Raw genomic sequence first — 22330 nt, 5'->3', positions numbered from 1 at the left:
GAAAGCATGGTGAAGGAATGGGCAAAAGATATGTATATCAATTTGACTTCTGCATGCCAATCTCTTTGAGATTGCTGTAGATGGGGAAAGGTCGCTATTGGCATCACAGGCAGGTACCTATGGAATAGTGGGAGTGTCCGTATCTCTACAACAGAAGTTGCAGCTTCAAGTCACACCTGCTTTGTAGGTATTTCTAAACAGGTTGGGTTTTGTCTGATCTCTGTATAAACAAGAGTATGCTTTCTTTCACAGGGCACTTGTGGCGCAGTAGTTGTTCCCTACCTCTGATCCAGGAGGCCCCAGTTTAAGATCAACCTGCTTCAGAGGTGTGTAAGAATACCTCTGAGGCAGGTTGATTAGGAAAATATTTACAAATGCACAAATTACCAGGCAGTAAAAGTGTGATGTTGGATAGTGGCAAGATTGTCAAAGAAATGGAGTTGTCCAGTATAAAACTGCATGGAAGGCCACTGTAACAACATAGGAGATTTACATATTAATTATTTTTCATTGAATAGATAGGTTAAAATAATTCAGATTCGTGTTTTCAGATATAAATAGATTGTTTTGTGCAGGTCTCTGACTTCTTAAACAATATTTAAGGGCATCAATGAAGAAGAGTTTTAGCTTTAAGGTAAATACAAAATTTGAGTGATCTATTAGCAGGATATTGTCATTTTTGATGTCACAAATCAACTCTGTAGGTACAAATGATGTCAAAATTCATGATGCTTGTTTAATAATGAATCAATATCATCTATTAACTAAAGTACACAATATTACTGATTTTCTTCCATCTAGCCAATTACTGATAATTCCCATTATCTTGCATTAAATTAATTGCTTTACAAGTGTAAATCAAATAGCGACTTAGTGGTAAAACATCTCTGCTGATCCAATAATTTGAATGAAATGTTAAGAGTGAGTATCTTTGATGATCTAAATAATTAAAAGTTCATCAATAGTTCAACAGATATCTCAAAGTAAATTACTTATAATTCTAAATAGTTTATCATATTCTATAGAAGTAAAACATTGAAATTGAAACCTGCCAAATAAAATACAAAAAAAAACTTACTATCAATATGGTTGTGGCTGAGATGCAGGTGTTCCAGCCTTGTGCTAAAGGTTGGTATCGAATTGAGATTGTTGTTGGACAGGTGGAGATCGAGGAGAGTTGATAGATTAAAAAGACCATTGGGAATACCTTGGTCTGTCAACTGGTTAAAATTCAGCCTTAAGAAAGCCAAATGATGTAAATTCTTGAAATAGTTGTCAGGTATTTCCTTGATTTGATTTTTATCCAAGAAGAGTTGGAATATATCCTGAGGTAGAGTTGGAGGCATCTTCTTCAAGGAATTGTGAGCCAGGTTGAGCTGCATTAGGCTTTTGAGACCTTTGAATGTATTCTTGTTGAACACACCGTCCGATAGCTTGTTGTGGTGGAGGTCAAGTAAAGTGAGATTCTCCAACTTGCTAAAGGTACCTGGTGGGATTTTGGAGATTTGATTCCTTGAGAGTCGAAGTTGTTCTAGACTAGATGGAAGATTGGGGGGAACTCCATTTAACTTATTTCTATCCATGTACAAGAAAAGCAGTTTGTTCAGAATGTTGAAAACTTGTTTATCAAGTTTTTGGTTCGAAATCCTGTTGTTGTCCAAATTGATCCATTTGAGTTCCGTTGCATTCCTGAAAGCCCGCTCTGGAAGAGCATCAATGAAATTATTTTGGAGATAGAGATAATGGATCCTGGGTGGAATGATGGGGACTATTCTCAGATTGCGACTGTCACAGTAGAGTGCATTGGGATAGTCAGGGGGGCAGTTACACTCTCTGGGGCAGTCTGGGAACACAGACACTGGACCTGGGGGGAGAGGTGGTGGAAGCGTTGTGGCATGAAATGGCTCTGTAGGCTCAATGGCAATTGCTTTTCCAGGCTTTGGAGTTTTGGGGAGCTTGGGAAGCTTGGGAGGCTTGGGAGGCTTTGGAGGCTTGGGAGGCTTTGGACGTTTGGAAGGTTTGACTTTAGGTTGACGATCCTGGCAATGGACCACTGTCGTCAAAATAAGACAAATAGAAAGTATGTATCCAAAGTGGGTCATGATCCAGATGCACGTTTACCTGAGAAAATACAATTTCCAAAGTTTTTAGAAGAATATCCAATGCAATGAATAAATAAATGAAAAGAAGCGACTGAAACGAAAGTTTTAACTGTGCCTCATAAAACAAACCTGTACACAACAGGGGAATAAGTTTAGGAAAGGGTTCAGATAACACTTTTGCCTTTGAGCTTGAAGGTTGTGGGTTCAAGTCTCACTCTAGGACCTGATGACCATGGATGGACTAAGCATAGTGCAACCTAGGAGGTTGTTAGTCAGCCGATAAACCTTTCTATATGGTTCTCCAAAGGAGAAGCAAGTATAAGATACAAACAAGCTTATGAAATTTTTCCTCCATAAAATTATGGATGCGCAGCCTAATCTGTTCTGGTAGATCCCGTATTATTTTAATGTTAGTATTAGCTCATTACTTTTAATGCAAAAGTTAAACAACACAGAAAAATCACCACACATGTCTTTTTATAGGAGTAGCTGGTCTCACAATGGCTAGTGGTCGTAAGACATCTACAGCAGGTATTCTACAATGTAAGATTTTCTTCACCTTTTTGTAGAACACAATTCCTGTAACTGTCTTGTGCTTTGGTGAGATAGAACCCGAAGTATTGTGTGTAGTTTGGTCTCCTTACCAAAAAAAGGATAAAATTGCTAAAGAAAGAGTGCAATGTAGGTTCAACAGACAGATTCCTGGGATGGCAGGATTGTCCTATGAGAAGTGATTGGGGAGACTGGGCCTGTATTCTCGGGAGTTTAGAAGAATGAGAGACAATCTTGTGAAAACACACACATTTTTGACATGGCTCAACTATATAGATGTGGGAAGGCTGTTTTCCTTGACTGGGGATTTTGGAAACAAAGGTCAGAGTGTCATAATGACGGATAGACCATTTAGGCTTGAGATGAGGGAGAATTAAGAGAGAGGTAGTATCTTGGAATTCTCTGTCCCAGAGAGCTATAGAGGCTCAGTTGTTCAACATGTTAAAGCCAGAGAGTGATACATTTATTCGAATCATAGAATCCCTACAGTCTGAAAGGAGGCCATTCAGCCCATTGAGGGTGCACCAACCCTCCAAAGAGCATCCCACCAGACCCTCACTGTATCTTATAAGCCTACTTTTACCTTGACTAATCCATTTAGCCTAACTCATCCGTGAACACAATGGACAATTCCAATGTGGCCAATCCTCCTAATCTGCACATCTTTGGACTGTGGGAGGAAACCAGAGCACCAGAGAAACCCATGCTGACATGGGGAGAATGTACAAACTCCACATCACCCGAGGCTGGAATTGATATTCAGGTCCCTCGTGCAATGAAGCAGCAATGCTCACCACTGAGCCACCATGCCACCCAAATTTCTAGATACTAAAGATATCAAGGGATAGGGGAATACTGTGGGAAAATAGCATATCAATCAGCCATGATCTTGTTGAATTGTTGAAACAGGATAATTGGACTGAATAGTTTTAGTTTTGCTTCTGCTTCTTGTGTTCCAAAGAGCCAATTGCTCCTTGTTCAGTGCACCATAACTGGTTGAAGAATTGGAGGTCCTGATCATCTAGATTTGAAATGTTAGCTTGCTTTCTCTTCATGGATGCTACCTGACCAGCAGTGATCTCCAGCGCTTTTTGATTTCAGTTTTAGGTCCTATTGCACTGCCTCAAAACATTTCAATTCAAAATAGAGCACTGCTCAGCTAACCTATGGCCTATCTGTAGTGTCACAGGAGGGGATCCTTTTCAAGCTGAAAAGGTACTCTGTGCTATTATCAATCAAACATTAAGAGTTTTTAAAATGAAACTTTCACTCTGGGATTTTAACAGCAGTTTTTGTTTTCACTGGGATTAACATTCTTGCTAAAATGGTGGATAGAAGAGCCAAACCAAACATATGGTGCAGTCATACAATAACATTATGTGAAATAACTCCACAGAGGGCAGTATCCTGAAACCGAGTCCCCTTTTATTTACACATAGAGAATCCTTAGCACTAATCCACCACCCACAGAGCCAGCTCTTAGTGTGCACAGGTTGTCTGATACTCCTGTTCTTTTCGGTCAGCCAGGACTCCTTGATTGGATCAGATTAACAGTTCCAATTAGGAACTCATATTCTATGAGGTCTACCTGACTGACCTCATTATAATCACTATATCTCTCCCTGTCTGAGTTCAAGGATGTAGGCCGATTTTTTAAAAAAAAAATTTTTTGTAGCTCCTCCTGGGGTGTCTTAGCACCGGGTCAAGTTCCTCTAATTCTGCCTCTGATACAGACGGAGTGTAATGCACAGGAGCTCACCTCTTGTGCCTGGAGTGTCTCAGAAGAAATTCATTCTCTTCTCCAGGTGACAATGACAACAAGGCAGCAGCATCTACCATGTCCATCTCAGATTCCGACGTACCTTCAATGCTTGACAGAGATGGAGAACCCACTGGCTCCAGACCAGTAGAAAGGCCATCAAGTATTTGGGCATGTTTTGCTCCCATGCCATTTGCAAGTCTGCAGCTTTCATATGGTCCATGTGTATGTTTTCGGACTGTCACACCTACCCAAACTTTATTCATCACTGCACCTGACCTCTCTCCGGCCATGCTTCTTACCCATGCAGGGCCATTCCCTTGGTTCCTACACCAAATCTCATCCTCTCAAGTATACTATCTCTCTTATTTAGTGGAATCTTGTGTCCACCATTAGTGTTTTTGATTTCATTTCACCCTTTCCCCCCGTCCAGGATGATCAGATTTAACTTGGTGTGGAGTCTTTTCCCTGGCTCTGCTGGAGCTATCCCTGTAGTTGCATAAGTGATGGTCCTGTAATCAAGTAAGGACTGGGACAGTTTGGTATCTAGTGAAGCTGTAGGCAGTTGCTTTAAGCCTGCCTTCAAAGTTTGGACTGCTCTTTCTGCCAGACCATTGTACAATGGCTGGTTTGGAGCTATTATTATATGTTGAATACCATTCAATTTTAGGAACACTCAGATTTCCTGCTGATAAATCATGGCCCATTATATAAAAAAAACAAAGAAAATTTTCAGCCCAGGAACAGACCCTTTGGCTCTCCAAGCCTGTGCCAATCTGTGACCAACCCTTCTGGAAGTCTGTGTGTTTCAAAAGATGAGAGTGTTTTTTTTCTATCATCATCTCTGTGTTTAATGAATGAACTTTATGCACATCCAGTCACTTAGAGTGGGTATCCACAGTGACTAGGAGCATTGACTGCATGAAAAGACCTACATAGTCAATGTGTAACTGAGTCCAGGATTTACCCATCATTCCCATGAATGTGGGGGAGCTGCCGATGGTAATTTTTATCCTTGTTGGCACTATGGGCACTGGCCCATCAATGCAGCTATGTCTGCATCCTATACTGACCACCAAACATAACTTCTTGCCAGTATCTTCATTTTGAAAACCCCTGGATGACTCTAGTGGAGTCAGCCAGTATGTGGTGGGAACCTTCACTCAAGGCAATCATATGCCATCCTCTACTGTGAGCTGGTCCCTCTGGGTCCAAAAAGGTTTCAGTTCTGGTTGTGACGACTCTTTGGTTTCCCATATCACCATGAACTGTTTCAGTTTTGCCAGAACTGGACCTTTCTGCATCCAAGGTCTGATACTTCCAGTCACAGCTGATAATATGTCGAGATAATTTACAACCTTTACGGACTCTTCCAGTGGTGGTACTACCGGTGGTGCATCTGCCAGTGGGAGGCAGCTCAATGCATCCATATTTGCTACGCGGCCTTCCGGATGGTGTTCCAGCTTGCAATTATACACAGTTAGAAGTAGGGCATGCTGCTGATTTCAACCTGAAGCTATGGGTGGCCGCTGCCTTGTCCTCTTTAAAAAGACTTAGCAGGGGTTTGTGGTCCATTATTATTCAGAATTTATGTCTGTAAAGGTATAGGTGGAACTTGTTGAAAGAAATTATGACCACCAAGCCTTCTATCTCGATCTGCGCATACTTTCCCTCTGCATTAGCCAAAGTCCTGGATACATATGCTATTGGCCATTCCTCTTCATTGTGTCACATGTGAGCCAATGCTTCCCCAATGCCTTACAGGGAGGCATCTCATGTCAACATCAGATCTCGTTTAGAATTATAGTGTGCCAACACCTTGGAGGCTGATAGCTGTTTCTCCATTGCCTGGGAAGCTATGGCTTAGCAATGTGACCAATTCCAAGGCTGAATTTTTTTTTAAAAGAGTCGATACAAAAGTGCCAGGATGGAGGCTGGGTTATGTACACACTTTCTGGAATAATTCACCAGCCCAAGGAAAGATCTAAGCTCTGATACAGATGTGGGAACTGGGGCAAATATGATGGCCCTCACATTTTCTTCCACCGGGTATAATCCTACTCTTTTTGCCAGTGAAATACCTCCATAGAGACCAGTATGCCATCACCAAGTTTTCCATTATTTATACATGGACAGTCCTTGACACTGATCCAGCTCCCTCACCACCAGCTGTCAGATTGTCAGGATGTCTGATACATGTCTTTCTCTCTGTCAGCCAGAGCTCCCTGATTGGGACTGTTAACCTGGTCCAATGAGGCAACACATATTTTGTGAGGTCAACTTGGATGACCTCGTTACAATCACTAACAGTAAAGCTTGGATATGATAATGCATGATGTAACAGTTGCACAAAATGCAAAAATGAAGATCAGAATCGTTGAAAAAGACTTTAGCATAAATATCTCTAGCACATAAAACATATGCAACAGAAATTGCACCTTTTCGAAATCCAAATTACTGCACACAGTTCAACACTTGTGGCATAATGACAGACTACTAAAAAATATATTATTTTCCAAATGATCTCACTCTTTTACTAAGTTGGACTGATTAATTCCTCCTGGCAACTCTGAAAAGCTCAGTGAGTTCACACTGAAGGATTCTATTTAGAATTGAATCAGTTTTGGTCAAAGAAAGAAACCAAGAGCATATGGTGCATCACTTAGAATCTTTCAAAGCTGCTGAAGTAGTTGTATGCACAGAATAAAAATGGGAATTATATTACCATAGTGCACTCTCTGTCATCCCTTTGGCAGTGCATTGCTGGCGTCGTTTGTGTTTTACTCTTAGTGGAGATGAGGTAACCAAAGGTAGAACAGCATTATTAAATAATATCTACCAAATATTGTAGATGCTGGAAATCTGAAACAAAAAAAGAACTGAAAATACTGACAACACAGTATGGCTTCAAGCTACATTGGGTGGTGCCTCTACCCATTATATAAACAGGGGAGCCAAACAATCTGGTCTCTCTCAGTAGTGGGTTATGAAGTAAGCATTGGACATGTTAATAAGTGAACTAATAGGAGCTGAAACAGAACTCCTACGTTTGTTCTTTTATTGTAATGATATTGGCAGCATGTATAGGCCAGGCAGCAGAATAGTTACTCCAAGAGTTAAAAAACACACAACACCAGGTTATAGTCCAACAGGTTTATTTGGAAATCTGAAACTTCCAGCTCAGCACTGTCCCCATGACTTGTCCTACCTGCCTATCTTCCTTTCCACCTATCCACTCTACTCTCCTCTCTGACCTATCACCTTCATCCCACCCCCATCCACCTATTGTACTCTTTGCTACTTTCTCCCCAACCCCACCCTTCTCTCATTTATCTCTCCACCCTTCAGGCACTCTACCTGTATTCCTGATGAAGGGTTTTTGCCCGAATCGTCAATTTTCCTGCTCCTCGGATGCTGCCTGAGCTGCTGTGCTTTTCCAGCACCACTAATCCAGAATCTGGTTTCCAGCATCTGCAGTCATTGTTTTTACCTAGGTTTATTTGGAAGCACTAGCTTCCAAGAGTGTGTCGATAGCACAGTCCAGACTGCCTGGCTCAAGAGTATGCTTTTTGTTGCATTTTGAATCAATCTTTATAATTGAGTGTTAGGTTAAATAGAGAAAAATGGGCTGCCTAAGGCTGACTGAGCTGTACCCATTTTTGTCGTTATTGGAAAATCTCTTAGCATGTTTTACTGATGAAGTAATGACAACATTTGCCTTGCAATCAATGACATTAACAGATTATCTGGTCATTTATTTCCTTACTGTTGATGGGGCTGGCTGTGCATGAATTAGCTGCTGCATTTGTCACAACCAAAAATTGCTTCATTGATTATAAAGTGCTTTGAGACATCCAGAAACTATCAAAGGCTCTAGAAAAATGCAAATCTTTCTTATTCGTGTAATACATTGTTCCAATTATATTTTGTTTTTATGCAGTAAATCTTTCAATTATGTTAGACATTTCTACTAACCTCTTATCTGGAAAAAGAAACACAAATTAATGTGAGGCTGAAAGTTAGATTTTCAACCTGTTGTATTCTGTTTTTTTGTTCTGGATTTGTTGGATTGAATATAATGATCCTCCAAAATGGCACTGTGGAATTATTACAACATTACTCTCTTGCAAAAACATGGAGGCAGTAGTGCCTTTGTTCATAGCATTCCCATCATTTGTGGGCTGCTTATGCTGAAGTTTCTCTTAATGGAAGTTTTCTTCAGCTGAATGAATGGGCTTGCATGAAATTAGCAACATTCATGTTGCTGTCGTTTATGAGTATCTAACATGTAAATTCTATTAAAATATATTGAATGTTATTTAAAAGTTAAAGTTAGAAATTTAGTTTTAAAAATTACAGTGGAAAAAACATGTCATGCATAAAATAATGTTATGCTTTAATGATTGATTTGATTTATTGACACGTGTACCTAAGTACAGTGAAACGTTTTGACTGTGAGCACTACAGGCAGATCATAGTAAGCAACAGCATACAGATCATAGAATGAAAAGCTTGGACAGAGTGAAGCATATAGGTTATATAGCACAAGATGTATGTAAGGCAAGATCAGCATTACCAAGATTAACATTATTTGAAGTTAGACAGTCCATTCATTAGTCTTATAACAGCAGGGAAGAAGCTGTCCCTGAACCTGTTGGTGTTCGTGTTCAAGCTTCTACATCTTCTGCTTGATGGAAGAGGTTGTAGGAGAATACTACTGAGTGGGAGGGGTTTTTGATGATTTTGGCTTTAGTTGCTAAAACTACATTGCTTTGTGAACAGTGGGGCAAAGCACTTTGAATGAAAAATCAATTAGCTATTTACATTAGCAAGCTTTGATAAGATTTGTAGCTCAGGTTGAGGTCCTGGATGTACATTTGCTCGCTGAGCTGAAAGGTTCATTATAAGATCTTTTGTCACCAGTATAGGTAACATCATCAGTGAGCCTCCAGTGAAGTACTGGTGTTATGACCCAATTTCTATTTATGTGTTTAAGTTTCCTAGGGCTGCTGATGTCATTTCCTGTGGGGATGTCATTTTCATTCTTTGTCTCTGGAAAAAAAGAACAGGAAATGACATCAACACAGGAAATGACATCATGTACCCAAGGAAACCTAAACATGTAAATAGAAAGTGAGACATAACACAAGTGCTTCACCGGAAGCTCAGTGATAATATTACCTAGTATGGTGACAAACATCTGAAAATGAACCTTCTAGCTCAGCAAGCAACTTACATCCAGTTATTTACACATCCATGTACTTCAGTATTTTAAGCCAGGTGATCATAAACAAACCAAAAGAATTTAGTGGGCGGCACGGTGGCACAGTGGTTAGCACTGCTGCCTCACAGCGCCAGAGACCCGGGTTCAATTCCCGCCTCAGGCGACTGTGTGGAGTTTGCACGTTCTCCCTGTGTCTGTGTGGGTTTCCTCCCACAGTCCAAAGATGTGCAGGTCAGGTGAATTGGCCATGCTAAATTGCCCGTAGTGTTAGTGTTCGGCGGGTCAGTGTGGACTTGTTGGGCCAAATGGGCCTGTTTCCACACTGTAAGTAATCTAATCTAATCTAATTATAGTACAAACCATCTTTAAATATATTTCATCTTTTGAACATTTACATATCTACATTTAGAGATATCCCTTAATAATTAGAAATAATTTAATGCTCAATTTAGTAGAATTACAGAATGATACAGCAAAGAAAGATTCCATTCAACATAACATGCCCATGTTGGCTTTTTGAAGGATTTTTTAGCCTATCCCCACTAGACAAAAGGGGATACCTTTTGCAAGTTAATGTGTTTTGGATTAAAATGATTTAGAAGGCTTAAATTTTATTTAACATAATATTATTTTTATCTTAAGGCACAACTGAATCTAAAGGCATGGGGTAGGAGTGACAGCAAAGTTAATTTCAGCAATCAGAGCAATGGAGGACATAGACAAACACTGTGACAAATAAATTTGTTGCAGAGAATCAAGATTGCCATCCTCTGTCCTCCTCCCTATTGGCTATACCTATGTTTGTATTTATTACATAATTTCCATATTTCCTATTCCAATTTGACTATCGATAAGTTCCACATTCTATAATGACCACTTGAAAACTTATTAAATTATAATTTTGTTTCATGTATCCACCATGCAGCCCTGTTGTTCTGGAGTCACTAGTTTCAAGTTCACTAAATGTATCTGCTGTATATTCACAGCAACTGTTGGTCAGATCCATTCTGCCATCTCTGTTAGTGGTTTTTGCCTTTAGTACTATGAGATACATTTTGGAACAAGTTACTACCTGTGTCTGGTGAGTTGGGGAGAGGTATCTTCCCAAGGTTCAATACAGTGGCTAGTCAAGCAACATAGACTTGGCAAAGCAAAGGGAATGTGAGTGAGAGTCTGTAGACTCTTGTCTTTGAGATCAGTACTGCAACCTCCATCCTGCCAGCTGGTGTGGTTTGGAATTCAGTGATGATCCCAAGCTTTTGGGTGAAGAGCTCACCATCAGCATCAACGTTCACCACAGTGGCACGACAGATCCATAGAGCCACTGACCTCTGATTGGTCAGCAGCCCTCAGAAGCTTGGACCACTATCTCCTCATGTTCCTTCATCCTTGGAAAGATTCACCATTCTTCAGTGGTACTTAATTCAGGCATCCTTCCATGTAAAAGGATCCTTGCTGGCTCTTTATTTAATGGCTAAGACCTCTGTCATCGATCATTAATATTGTCTTATCACACAGCCTGAAGGTGGCAGTACATGAATGGCTGTCATTTGTATTCAGTACAGGATACCACAAAGAGAGTTCATGAGATGGAAAGAACATGCATAAATGTCAGCTGAAAACTTCAGTTCTGCTTTTAATTGACTATTGTGTCTCCCAAGGGCTAACTGCAGTAATTAACTGAAAGGATGTTACATAAACAGAAAGCTAGTGTCCAAATAACACATTTTATGACTTAGGGCATTGAAAGTCTTTACCTCAAATGAAATATTATTGTTTTAATGTATAACCAATCCTGTAATACAGGGATATGACACTGCGCGTTTCTGCATAGCAATGTTCCACAAACACTTGCAAGACAGTGACTGAATAATCTCTTTTAGTGATGTTGGGTTGGAAGAAAAGAATATTGGCCATGCTCTTTTTTTTACATTCTACTGTGGGATCGATTACATCCACCCGAAAGAAAACAAAACTTACCATCTATTTTAAAAAGTCAAGTAATCCTGCTCCATTGCCAAGTTTACTATGTGCCAAAGGAAATGAAGATATGGAGATGGCTTGCCATTTGTATGTGTCAAGTTCTTATATCAAGTCATCACTTATTTTATGTGATAAAATGGTATTTAAAAAAACATCGCAGCTGTAAAGCCATCCCACCAGAGTCTACTTACCGATCCATGCCAAATTATTAGACAATGATTTCAGTTCTCTTGCTTTATGACCAGATCTGAAACACAACTTGAAACTGTTGGCAGTGCTGAGGATTTGATGATAACAGAGTGGAGTTGTTGGGTCTGGAGCCGACCAGTATAATCTATTTACACTGGGATACTTCCAAATCTTAAACTGAGACATGCTGAGTCATTTTGGATGGCAAGGGTATTGAAAATAGAAATGTTAGTGAACACAGTAACCTTTCCTATTTATTCTTTGAGTTCGATTGATTAAAATTTGGTTTTGTTGGTCATTTCTTGAACTGAAACTCTTTCAAATTACCCTGCAACAGAAAAGGTGTATTTGAACATTGTATTTCATTGTATATTTTCAATTAATAGAACAATTTTCCAATATTCAGAGGAAAAATTCATGACTTGTGATTTATAGAAAGCAAGAACAGTCAGATTAAAGAGGAAAATAAAATTAATGTTATAGCGATTATGTTACTTGAGTAATGTGAAGTTGGTTAGCTCAGGTGGCTGGCTGGCTGCTTTACAATGCCTACAGCACTGATTTAAATCCTGTACAGGCTGAGGTTACCAGGAGAAGTCCCACCTTCACAACCTCACCCCATGCTTTAGGCATGTTAGGTTACGTTAGGTTAGATTAGATTAGATTAGATTAGATTAGACTAGATTAGACTAGTTTACTTAGTGTGGAAACAGGCCCTTCAGCCCAACAAGTCCACACCGATCTGCCTCAGGTTAAGCCACTCCCAGTCATCCAACTCTCTAATGAGAGAGCAGCCCTCTGGGACTATGATGACTTTACCATCGTAGTAATCCAGCTCAAACATCACTGTAGCTCCTGGAGGCTTTAAATTAGGAGAAGTAATGTTATGTCAAATAATAATAAAAAAAAGGTTAGCATCAGTCATCTACAGGGATTCTGTAAAATCTAATGTCCTTTAGGAAAGGAAATCTGTCATCCTGAACCAGTCTGGACTATGAATGATCCAACTACTGTTGCAACTGTCCTCGAATATGATTCCCAAGTCATTTAGTTATTACAGCTACTAGTCACCTTCCTAATGCCACCCATAACCAGTAAAAGAAATAAATAAAAGAAAAACATGATCTGGTTTTGATCAGAATGTGGACTGTTGATTATTTGGACTGCTATAAAAATATAGACTGCATCATGAGGAGAGTTTTTTATTTTGCAATGTAAATGTAAAAATTTCTTCAGCTCAGCTTTTCTGGAAGAAGAGAATCTGAACAATATGCTGTGATGCAGAGATGATCATGGTGACTCAGTGGTTATTACTGTTGCCTCACAGCACCAGGGACCTGAGTTTGATTCCTGCCTCAGATGACTTGACTGTGTGGAGTTTGCACACTCTCCCTGTGACTGCATGGGTTTCCTCCTGGCGCTCTGGTTTCCTCCCACAATCCAAAGATGCGCAGGCCAGGTGAATTAGCCATGCTATATTGCCCATAATGTTAGGTTCATTCGTCAGAGTGAAATGGGTCTGGGTGGGTTACTCTTCGGAGGGTCGGTGTAGACTGGTTGGGCTGAAGGGCCTGTTTCCACACTGTAGGGAATCTAATTTAAAAGTCATGGCATAAAGGCACTGGAGTAAACTCATTAACTAGGCTTTTAGGCACACACACTGAAGCTAAAAGATTAGAAGCAGTGTCCTACATTTATAAATAATTGAATAAATGAAGGGATTAAAGGTGCAGTCATGCACATAACACAGTCTGATTAGGAAATACGTATGCATTATCCAGCAAGAAGTAATTTGCTGAAGTTCATTGTCAAAAACATTTTAGAGCATGACATAAAATCTTTCAGTTTTATGGGTGAGATTTTGTTCAGGATGAAAAATGCACTTTGGTTCCATATTCTGGATAATATTATATTATCCTTCAATGCCAATACATTTCAAAATGTATCATTTTACTTGATGCTACTTTGAAAATAAAATCTCGTAGATTTTAAAAGGAATTTTATTGAATTAAAAATGTAAATGTTTTAAGCATGGGATGCTATGGGATGTGTTTCACATTCTAATTTACAAGTCAATAGTAACTTGCTCAGAATTTCTTAGTGACAGATTTGTGAAATTAAGAATATGTATGCACTTTTGAGAAGATGGATTTTATGTTTATTCATAGGATGAGGACATTGCTAGCAAGTCCAATATTTATAATCCATTCCTAATTGTCTTTGAGAAGGTGCTTTGTTGAACTATTGCAGTCCATGTGATGCAGGGATGACCATGGCACAATTAAAGGTGGAGTTCCAAGGTTTTGACCCAACGACAGCAGAGGAAGAGCAAAATGGCTACAGGTCAAGGTGGTATGTGACTTGGATGGGAGCTTGCAGGTGGCAATGCTGTCTTGTGCCTGTTTCCATTGTTCTTCACAGTGTTAGAGGTATCAAGTTCAGAAGGTGCTGTTGAAGGGGCTTTGGTGATTTACTGGAGTGCATCTTGTTATGGTACATGTTGCTGCCACTCTGTGTCAGTGCTGGAGGGAATGAACATCTAAGGTGGCTGATGGGGTGCCAATCAAGCAGGCTTTTTTGTCTTGGATGGTGCATTGTTGGAGCTGCACGCCTCTGTGCAAGTGAAAAATTTAAACTCATTATGTGTGATGGATAGGCTTTGGGAATCAGAAGGTGGGTTATTCACTGCAGAATATCTCTTCTCTGACCTGCTCATGTAGTACTGCTAATTATATGGCTAGTCCAGTTCAGCTTCTGGTCAATGGAACATAGGTACATTAGTTATTATTTGACCTGGCAATTGCCTTGCACTTCTGTGGTGTGAATACCATTATCTAATTATCAAGCCAAGTCTGAATATTGTCTGGTACATTGAATGAGGTCATGGTACATCTATTTGCTGAGTCATTACTGTGCTGGACATATTGAAATCACCAGTGAACATCCCCAATTCTGCCATTATAATGGAAGGAACATAACTGATGACATCTTGATGGACTAAGGATACTACCTGAGGAACCACTGCAGCAAATGGTCAGCCTTCAACATGGCAAACCTCATAGTGGCAGTAGTATGTACTATCTGCAAGGAACACTCCAGCAACTCATCAATGCTTCTCTGCCAACACCTTCCAAACACACAACCTCTATCACTTAGAAGGGAAAAGACAACAAATGCATGGGAATAACACCGTATGCAACAAACACAGATAATACTGAAGAAACTCAGCAGGTCTGGCAGACTCTGTGGATAGAGAAACAGAGTTAACGCTTCAAGTCTGGCATAACTCTTGTTCTGGTGGAGTTTGTCCAGCATTCTCTGTGTTTATTTCAGATTTGCAACATCTTCAGTAATTTACCTTTATACGCAAATTCTTTTTTAAAATTACATTCTTTATTATTCATGGAATGTGGCATAGTTGGCTGGGTCAGGTTATGTTTCCCATTCCAATTGCCCTTAAGAATGTGGTGGCGAAGTGGCTTCATTGACCATGGCAGTCCATTTAGTGTAGGGACACCCCCATCATCATTCAACAGCCTGGATTTTGATATATTTCCATGTCCGGGTGGCAAGTGGAAAGGAAGAGAAATTTCAGGTGGTGGTCTTTCCATGTTTCTGCTGCCTTAGTCCTTCTGAGTTCCGAATCTGGAAGAGTCAAGATTAGATTGGTGCTGGAAACATACAGCAGGTCAGGAAAATCAACATTTTGGGCAAAAGCCCTCCATCAGGAATCTGGAAGGTACGGCCAAACTACACTTCTGCGAAACATTGCTAAAACTGAGTGTGGATGGTGAGAGAGTGAATTATTCTTGATGTGCTGACCAGTAAATAGATGCTGTCACCTGGACAGTGTCAATCTTCTTGACGGTTGTTCGAATTGCACTCCGGGCAAGTAGGGAGTGTTCCATCACTTGTGGCTTGCAGAGGGAGAAAGTGAGGACTGCAGATACTGGAGATCAGAGTCAAGAGTGTGGTGCTGGAAAAGCACAGCAAGTCATGCAGCATTCAAGGAGCAGGAGAATCAACGTTTCGGGCATAAGCTCTTCATCAGGATTTGATGGTAGACAGACTTTGGGAGTTAGGAGGTGAGTTACTCATTGAAAGATTCCAAGCCTCAGACTTGCTCTTGTAGCCACAGTGTTATATGGCAAGTCCAGGTCAGCTTCTGGTCAATGGTAGGCTGTTGGTAGTGAGGAATTCAGTGATCGTAATGTTTTTGACTGTAAAGAGGCGATGACGCGATTCTCTCTTATTGGAGATTGTCATTGCCTGACATCGTATGGCATTCATTTTACTTGCCACTTCTCAGAACAAGCCTCGTTATTGGCCAGGTTTTGCAATATTTTGACATTGACTGCTTTTGTATCCAAGGAATCATAAATCATACTGAACATTGTTCAAGCATCAACATTGTCACTTCTGACCTTATATTGGAAGGATGATTGTTGATGAAGCAGCTGAAAATGGTTGGGACTAGGACACTACCCTGCAGAACTCCTGCAGAGATATCCTGGAGCTGAGATGACTGACCAACAACCATGACCATCTTCCTAATGAGCAGAAGGATTTCCCTTTGATTTCATTGACCAGTTTACAAGGGATCTTTGATTGTCAAATGCTGACTTGATGTAACGGCAACCATTCTAACCTTACCCCTTGGATTCAGGTCTTTTGCCCACTCAAAGTTTGGTAGAAGATTTGTAGCTCGGGTGCTCGTTGTTGTGGTTCTATTCGCCGAGCTGGGAATTTGTCTTGCAAACGTTTTGTCCCCTGTCTAGGTGACATCCTCAGTGCTTGGGAGCCTCCAGTGAAGCCTCCATGTTCAAACCAGGGCTTCAATGAAGTCAAGAGCTAAGTGGATGTTGGGAACACCAACTGAGCTCAATGAACTGGTTATCGTAAGCAAGTATTGATCAATAAGCACTATTGACAACACCTTCCATCACTGTGCTAATTAATGTTGTGATGGTAATTGGCCAAATTGAATATGTCCAGCTTTTTGTGCTGATAATCTTCTATGTTGGGTGAATGTCAGTATTGTAGCAGTCCTGGAACAGCTTGTCTAGGGTTACGGCACATTATTCAGTTGAATTGACATTGATGATGCTAGGGACTTCTGGAGGAGGTTGACATGGATCATCCACTTGCATTTCTGTTAGATTATTGTTGCAATGGTTCAGCCTTATCTTTTGCACTGATGTGCTGGGCATCGTCATCATCAAGGATGACAATATTTGTGAAGACTCCTCCTCCTTCTTTGGTGAATAGTTTATTTCTCCACCATCATTCATAATTGGGTGTGGCAGGACTGCAGATTTTAAATCTGATCCATTGGGAGAGTAATAACTTAATCTTGTCTATATGTTGTTGTTTATGGTGTTTGACACACCTGTAGTTATGTGTGATAGACTTGCTGCTCTTAGCATGCCCCCTCCCCTGCACACTCCAATGAACCATGATTGATCCTCTGGCTTGATGGAGATGGTAGAGTGGGAGATATGGTCATAAGGTTGTAGATTACATTGGAGTACAATTCTACTGCTGATCAGTCACAGCAACGTGCACATACAGTCATATGATCTTGGAGATGTACTGTGCAGAAACACTTCAGTCCAATTCATCAATGTCGACTAGATATCCTAACTTAATCTGATCCCATTTGCCAGCATTTGACCCATATCCCTCTCAACCCTTCCTATGCATGTGCCCATGCTTGAAGTGTTTTAATTTTATCAGCCTCTACCACTTCTTCTGGCAACTCATTTCATACACGCAATATCCTCTGCATAAAAATGTTGCCCCTCATGTCCTTTATAAATCTTTCCCCTCTCACCTTAAATCTTTGCCCTCTAGTTTTGGACTCCCTTACCCTGGGGAAAAGACCTTGGCTACTAACGCTATCCAGGCCCCTCATGATTTTATAATCTCTATACGGTCACCCCTCAGCCTCTGACACTACAGGAAAAACAGCCCTAGCGTATTCAGGCCTCTCCCTACAGATCAAACCCTCCAAACCTGGCAACATCCTTGCAAACCCTTTCAAGTTTCACAACATCTTTCCTACAGCATAGAGACCAGAACTGAATGCAGTATTTGAAAAGTGGTCTAGCCGACATCCTGTACAATCTAACATTACCCCCCAACTCCTATACTCAATGCACTGATCAATAAAGGCAAGCGTACCAAATGCCTTTCTCACTACCTTATCTACGTGCAACTACACTTTCAATGAACTATGAACCTGCGCTCCAGGATCTCTTTGTTCAATATCACTCTCCAGGATCCCACCATTAAATGTAGAAGTCCTGCCCTTATTTGCCTTTCCAAAATACAGCACCTCGCATTTATCAAAATTAAACTTCACCTGTCACTCTCAGCCCATTTGCCCATCCGATCAAGGTCTCATTGTACTCTGAGGTAACCCTCTTTGCTGTCCACGATACCACTAATTTTGGTGTCATCTGCAAAGTTACTAACCACTGGATTAGTGGTGCTGGAAGAGCACAGCAGTTCAGGCAGCATCCAACGAGCAGCGAAATCATTATGCTGCCTGAACTGCTGTGCTCTTCCAGCACCACTAATCCAGTATTTGGTTTTCAGCATCTGCAGTCATTGTTTTTACCTTTTACAAAGTTACTAACCATTCATCCTATATTCACATGCAAATCATTTATATACATGACAAAAAGCAGTGGGCCTAATACTAATCCTTGCAGCATATTGCTGGTCACGGGCCTCCAGTCTGAAAAGCAACCCTCAACCCTTTGTCGCCAACCTTCGAGCCAATTTTGTATCCAAATGGCTAGTTCTTCCTGTACCTTGCCAACCAGTCTACTATATGGAACCTCATTGAAAGCCTTGCTGAAATCCATTAAGACAATGTTCACTGCTCTGCCTTCATCAATCATCTTCATCAGATCTTCAAAACCCTCAGTCAAATTAGTGAGACACAATTTCACAAAGCCATGTTGGGTATCCCTTATCAGTCCTTGTTTTTCTAAATGTAAATCCTGCCCTCATAATCCCTTCAACAACTTACCCACCAGTTTTGAGTTTCCAGATCTATTTGAAGTCTGTCACATTTCGTCCAGCAATACCACATTATATGTTCAACATGAAGATGAGATTTTGTCTCTATACCGACTCTTACTGATATGTCATGAACAGATGCACTGTAGTTGGCAGATTGGTCAGGATCAGGCCAAGTATGCTTTTACTCTTTTGTTGATTCCCTCACCACCTGTTGTAGGCCAAATCTAGTAGCAATATCCTTTAGGACTTGACCAGCTCAATCATAGGAACATAGGAACAGGAGGAGGCCTTTCATCCCCTCATGCTTGTTTCACCATTCAATGAGATCATGGCTGAACTGAGGCCCAACTTTGTATATTTGCCTTAGGTTCATATCCCTTAATGCATTTACTTAACAAAAATTTATCTATCTAAGATTTCAAATTAACAACTGATCCAGCATCCATTGGCATTTGTAGAAGAGAGTTCCAAACCTCGAGCATCCTTTGTGTATGGAAATGCTTCCTAACATCTCTCCTGATGGTCTGCCCTTATGCTCAGATCATGCCCCCGAGTTTGAGAATCTCCAACCAGCGGAAATAGTTTATCCTTATCTTTTCCTGCTAATATCTTGAAGTTGTGCTGTTGAGCCTGTCTTAGTGATGGACATTGAAGTCCCCCACCCAGAGTATATTCTGTATCCTTACTACCCTCAGTGTTTCCTCCAAATGGTGTTCAACACTGAGCAGCACTGATCCACATGACTTCCTGACTGGGACCTATACCGTTATCCCTTTGGGGTGTTGTGTCAAATTCCTGGAACTCTCTTCCTAATAACACACCTAATCTCAGAGACAATTTTTTTAAAAATCCCCTGATTTCCATTGACCTTTGTATTGTGATAGTCTCATGCCACATTGATACAAATGCTATCTAAATGCCAGATGAGGTCCTCTCATCTCAGCTCATTTATCCATGAATTTGATACCTTTTGATGCTAGAATAGAAATCCAGACCAGAGTTGAACCAAATTTGAAAAGTGCGCAAAAATCCACTCAATTGAATGTTTAAACACATATGGAACACTTACTAAACACATTTCTAATTTCCAATTTCTGGGAGTGCCATATGTAACTATAAGAATTCTCTCCTGGACAACATAAAATGAAGTACAGCTGGGAAACTAAAAGCAGAGAACTTTTTGGCTGAAGCTCAGTTAGTAGCCTCAGACCACAGAACATATAGAAATGGCTCTCCCCTGTTGGTTTATATGATAATGTCAAAGTATATTATGGAACCGAGCCATTATAAACTAAGAGGAATGATTACTCATTCTGTGCTGAGTTAGCTTCTTTGGGTTAGTATCGTGCCAGAGTTCCTCACTTAGTGTTGGCTCTGTTAAGTTTAGGAGTTGAATCATATTAGCTGCTCCTGGTTGTTATCTCAAAACTCCTGATGAAGGACACAAATGTGTGAACAAATAATCAACACCAGTGTGGAGTAGGCTGTGATACCACCATGTGAGATATTAGCCAATATGAATTGTTTGTGCTCAGAACTGCACCGCTGAACCCATGTCTCTGGTTATATGTGCACTATCAGACATGTTCTCAAGTCACACGTGCTCTACTGAGCCTGTATCTCAGTCACATCTGTATTAACAAATCTGTACCCCAATCACAAATTCATTGGTTGTCCTCTGTTAAGCTTTAATTGTGCATCATGCACAAGGGAGGCTTGTGAAGGGTGAAGGTTTAAAGGTCCCAGTGTTTTTCCGTGAGCAAGAAAGCACCAGAAGGTTTAGACGACAGTAGTCTTCCAGCAGGCTACCTCATTTTAGAAGGAGTTTGGAGTGGCATGAACAGAAGATGGAGAGGAAGTGAAAAAGAAAACTGATGAAATGCAAACTGTTAAATGAAACTGTTTTTCAAAGAACTGTAAAAGAATTCAATGAGTTCACTGAGTTCTCTTAAACTGAGAAAGGCAACAAAATTAGTGTCCCTGAGGAACTGTCCAATAAAGAAATAAAATTGCTCAGTAATCTTAAGCCAACAGGCTTTTTTTTTATATAGCTGAGACTGCAGTTGTTCACAACGCAAAATGAGACTTAAAGACATGGGACTTCACAAAGATGAAACAGAACAAGTTAGAGATTCAGTTACTCCTTTCTTTGCTTTCTAATGATACGTCTATTTTGTGCTACAGTTTCCTTCAGTTTTGTTAATTTAAAGCTGCCTGAACCACTTCAGAATTCTATAACAACCCACTTTCGTCTTTTTTTTAATGTCATTGAATGGTTGGCTGATTACCTGCGCTGACATGTGAAGCCAGCACACTTAAAAATCTTATAACTCACAGTCATAACTTTAAAGTTCTAATGAAGATTGAGTTCAGGAAAAGTAAATAAGACATACAGTACAACACTGACATCAGATCCAACTGACTTGAGTACTAGTTTCCAAAGAAAAACAGGAAACCTGCTCGATAATTAATTTACTGCAAGTATTTGGCAAGGGAGAAGCAACAGAGTTAAAGTAATTTGTCGGGTACTCAATAAGTTTTGTTTGCTCAACAAAGCTGTAACCTAGCACCAAAGCTTGACTTAAACTCAAAAACATGTAAATTGAACAGGAAATATAATGTCTGAAAACACTCATGTGCCTTATCATGAAGGGTGATATACCCGAGCTTGGCCCCTGCTCAAGAGAAATGGCATGCTCATTAGGAACTAATTACAATAAGCCCTGCTACATGAAGAAGTCTCCACTTACTGTGATGTTTTTAAAAGTACGTTTGTCAGACTGAATGCCAAGTTCTTTATAGTAATCGCAATCAAAGTTAAACTTCAGCAAAAGTAACTTAACACTTACTTGAATTAAGCAAATACTTAAACACAACTTTAAAGTTTTGTTACAATCTGTCAAACTAGGTGCAACAATGTGTTTTGAAACAAAATATATTCATGCTGACAAAAATGCTTTCAGAAAAGCTGTTCTTCTGATTCACTAAAATACTGAAGAAACATCTCCAGACATTTCTAATATTTTCTTAATTTTCCATCAAAAACTTCAGTAACTATCAGAAAACCACTAATATTTGATGTTAGAACTATTTGAAGAGTTTAGATCAACATTGCAGAATGTTAAACTTGCAGCAAAATGTATGCTTACCCCGACCCTCCAGAATCTGTCTGCTTCTTTCTCAATGCAGCCTCGACTGATTGTGCCGTATGTTTTTGTTATGTTTCAGTTTGTTTCTAGTCTCTCAGACTCCATCGGAGCAACAATACATCCTTTATCTCTCAGCCAACTCCTTAAGTTTGAATCCACACCCCCAAATCCTCATTCACAAGTTCCCATATTTAATAACGTTTACCTCAGTGAAATAAATGCATTCTTTCATCACTGCATTCCCCACATTCTTTCCAATATTTGTGCATCATTTCTCCCAGAATCATTCTGGCAGTTGCCCACGTCCCCAAAGTATCTGGGTGAAGGATATGTAATTCTG

The 22330-nt window shown here is 40.1% G+C and overlaps 1 protein-coding gene across 1 annotated transcript in view; it reads right to left on the bottom strand.

Annotated features, from left to right (window-relative positions):
• prelp (proline/arginine-rich end leucine-rich repeat protein) overlaps nucleotides 1-22315 on the bottom strand; it is a 29850-nt gene extending 7535 nt beyond the window's left edge. Inside the window, exons 1-2 of the mRNA XM_072563706.1 lie at nucleotides 21991-22315; nucleotides 1079-2121 (exon numbers count right to left, since the gene is read on the bottom strand). Coding sequence (XP_072419807.1) covers nucleotides 1079-2102 — 1024 coding nt within the window. The 5' untranslated portion in view covers nucleotides 2103-2121; nucleotides 21991-22315. The remainder of the gene's footprint in view (nucleotides 1-1078; nucleotides 2122-21990) is intronic.
• Between the last annotated feature and the right edge of the window lie 15 nt (nucleotides 22316-22330).

The sequence above is a fragment of the Chiloscyllium punctatum genome, chromosome 45 (genome assembly GCF_047496795.1).
Source record: "Chiloscyllium punctatum isolate Juve2018m chromosome 45, sChiPun1.3, whole genome shotgun sequence".
Taxonomy (NCBI): domain Eukaryota; kingdom Metazoa; phylum Chordata; class Chondrichthyes; order Orectolobiformes; family Hemiscylliidae; genus Chiloscyllium; species Chiloscyllium punctatum.
This window is presented reverse-complemented; position numbering and strand designations above follow the sequence as displayed.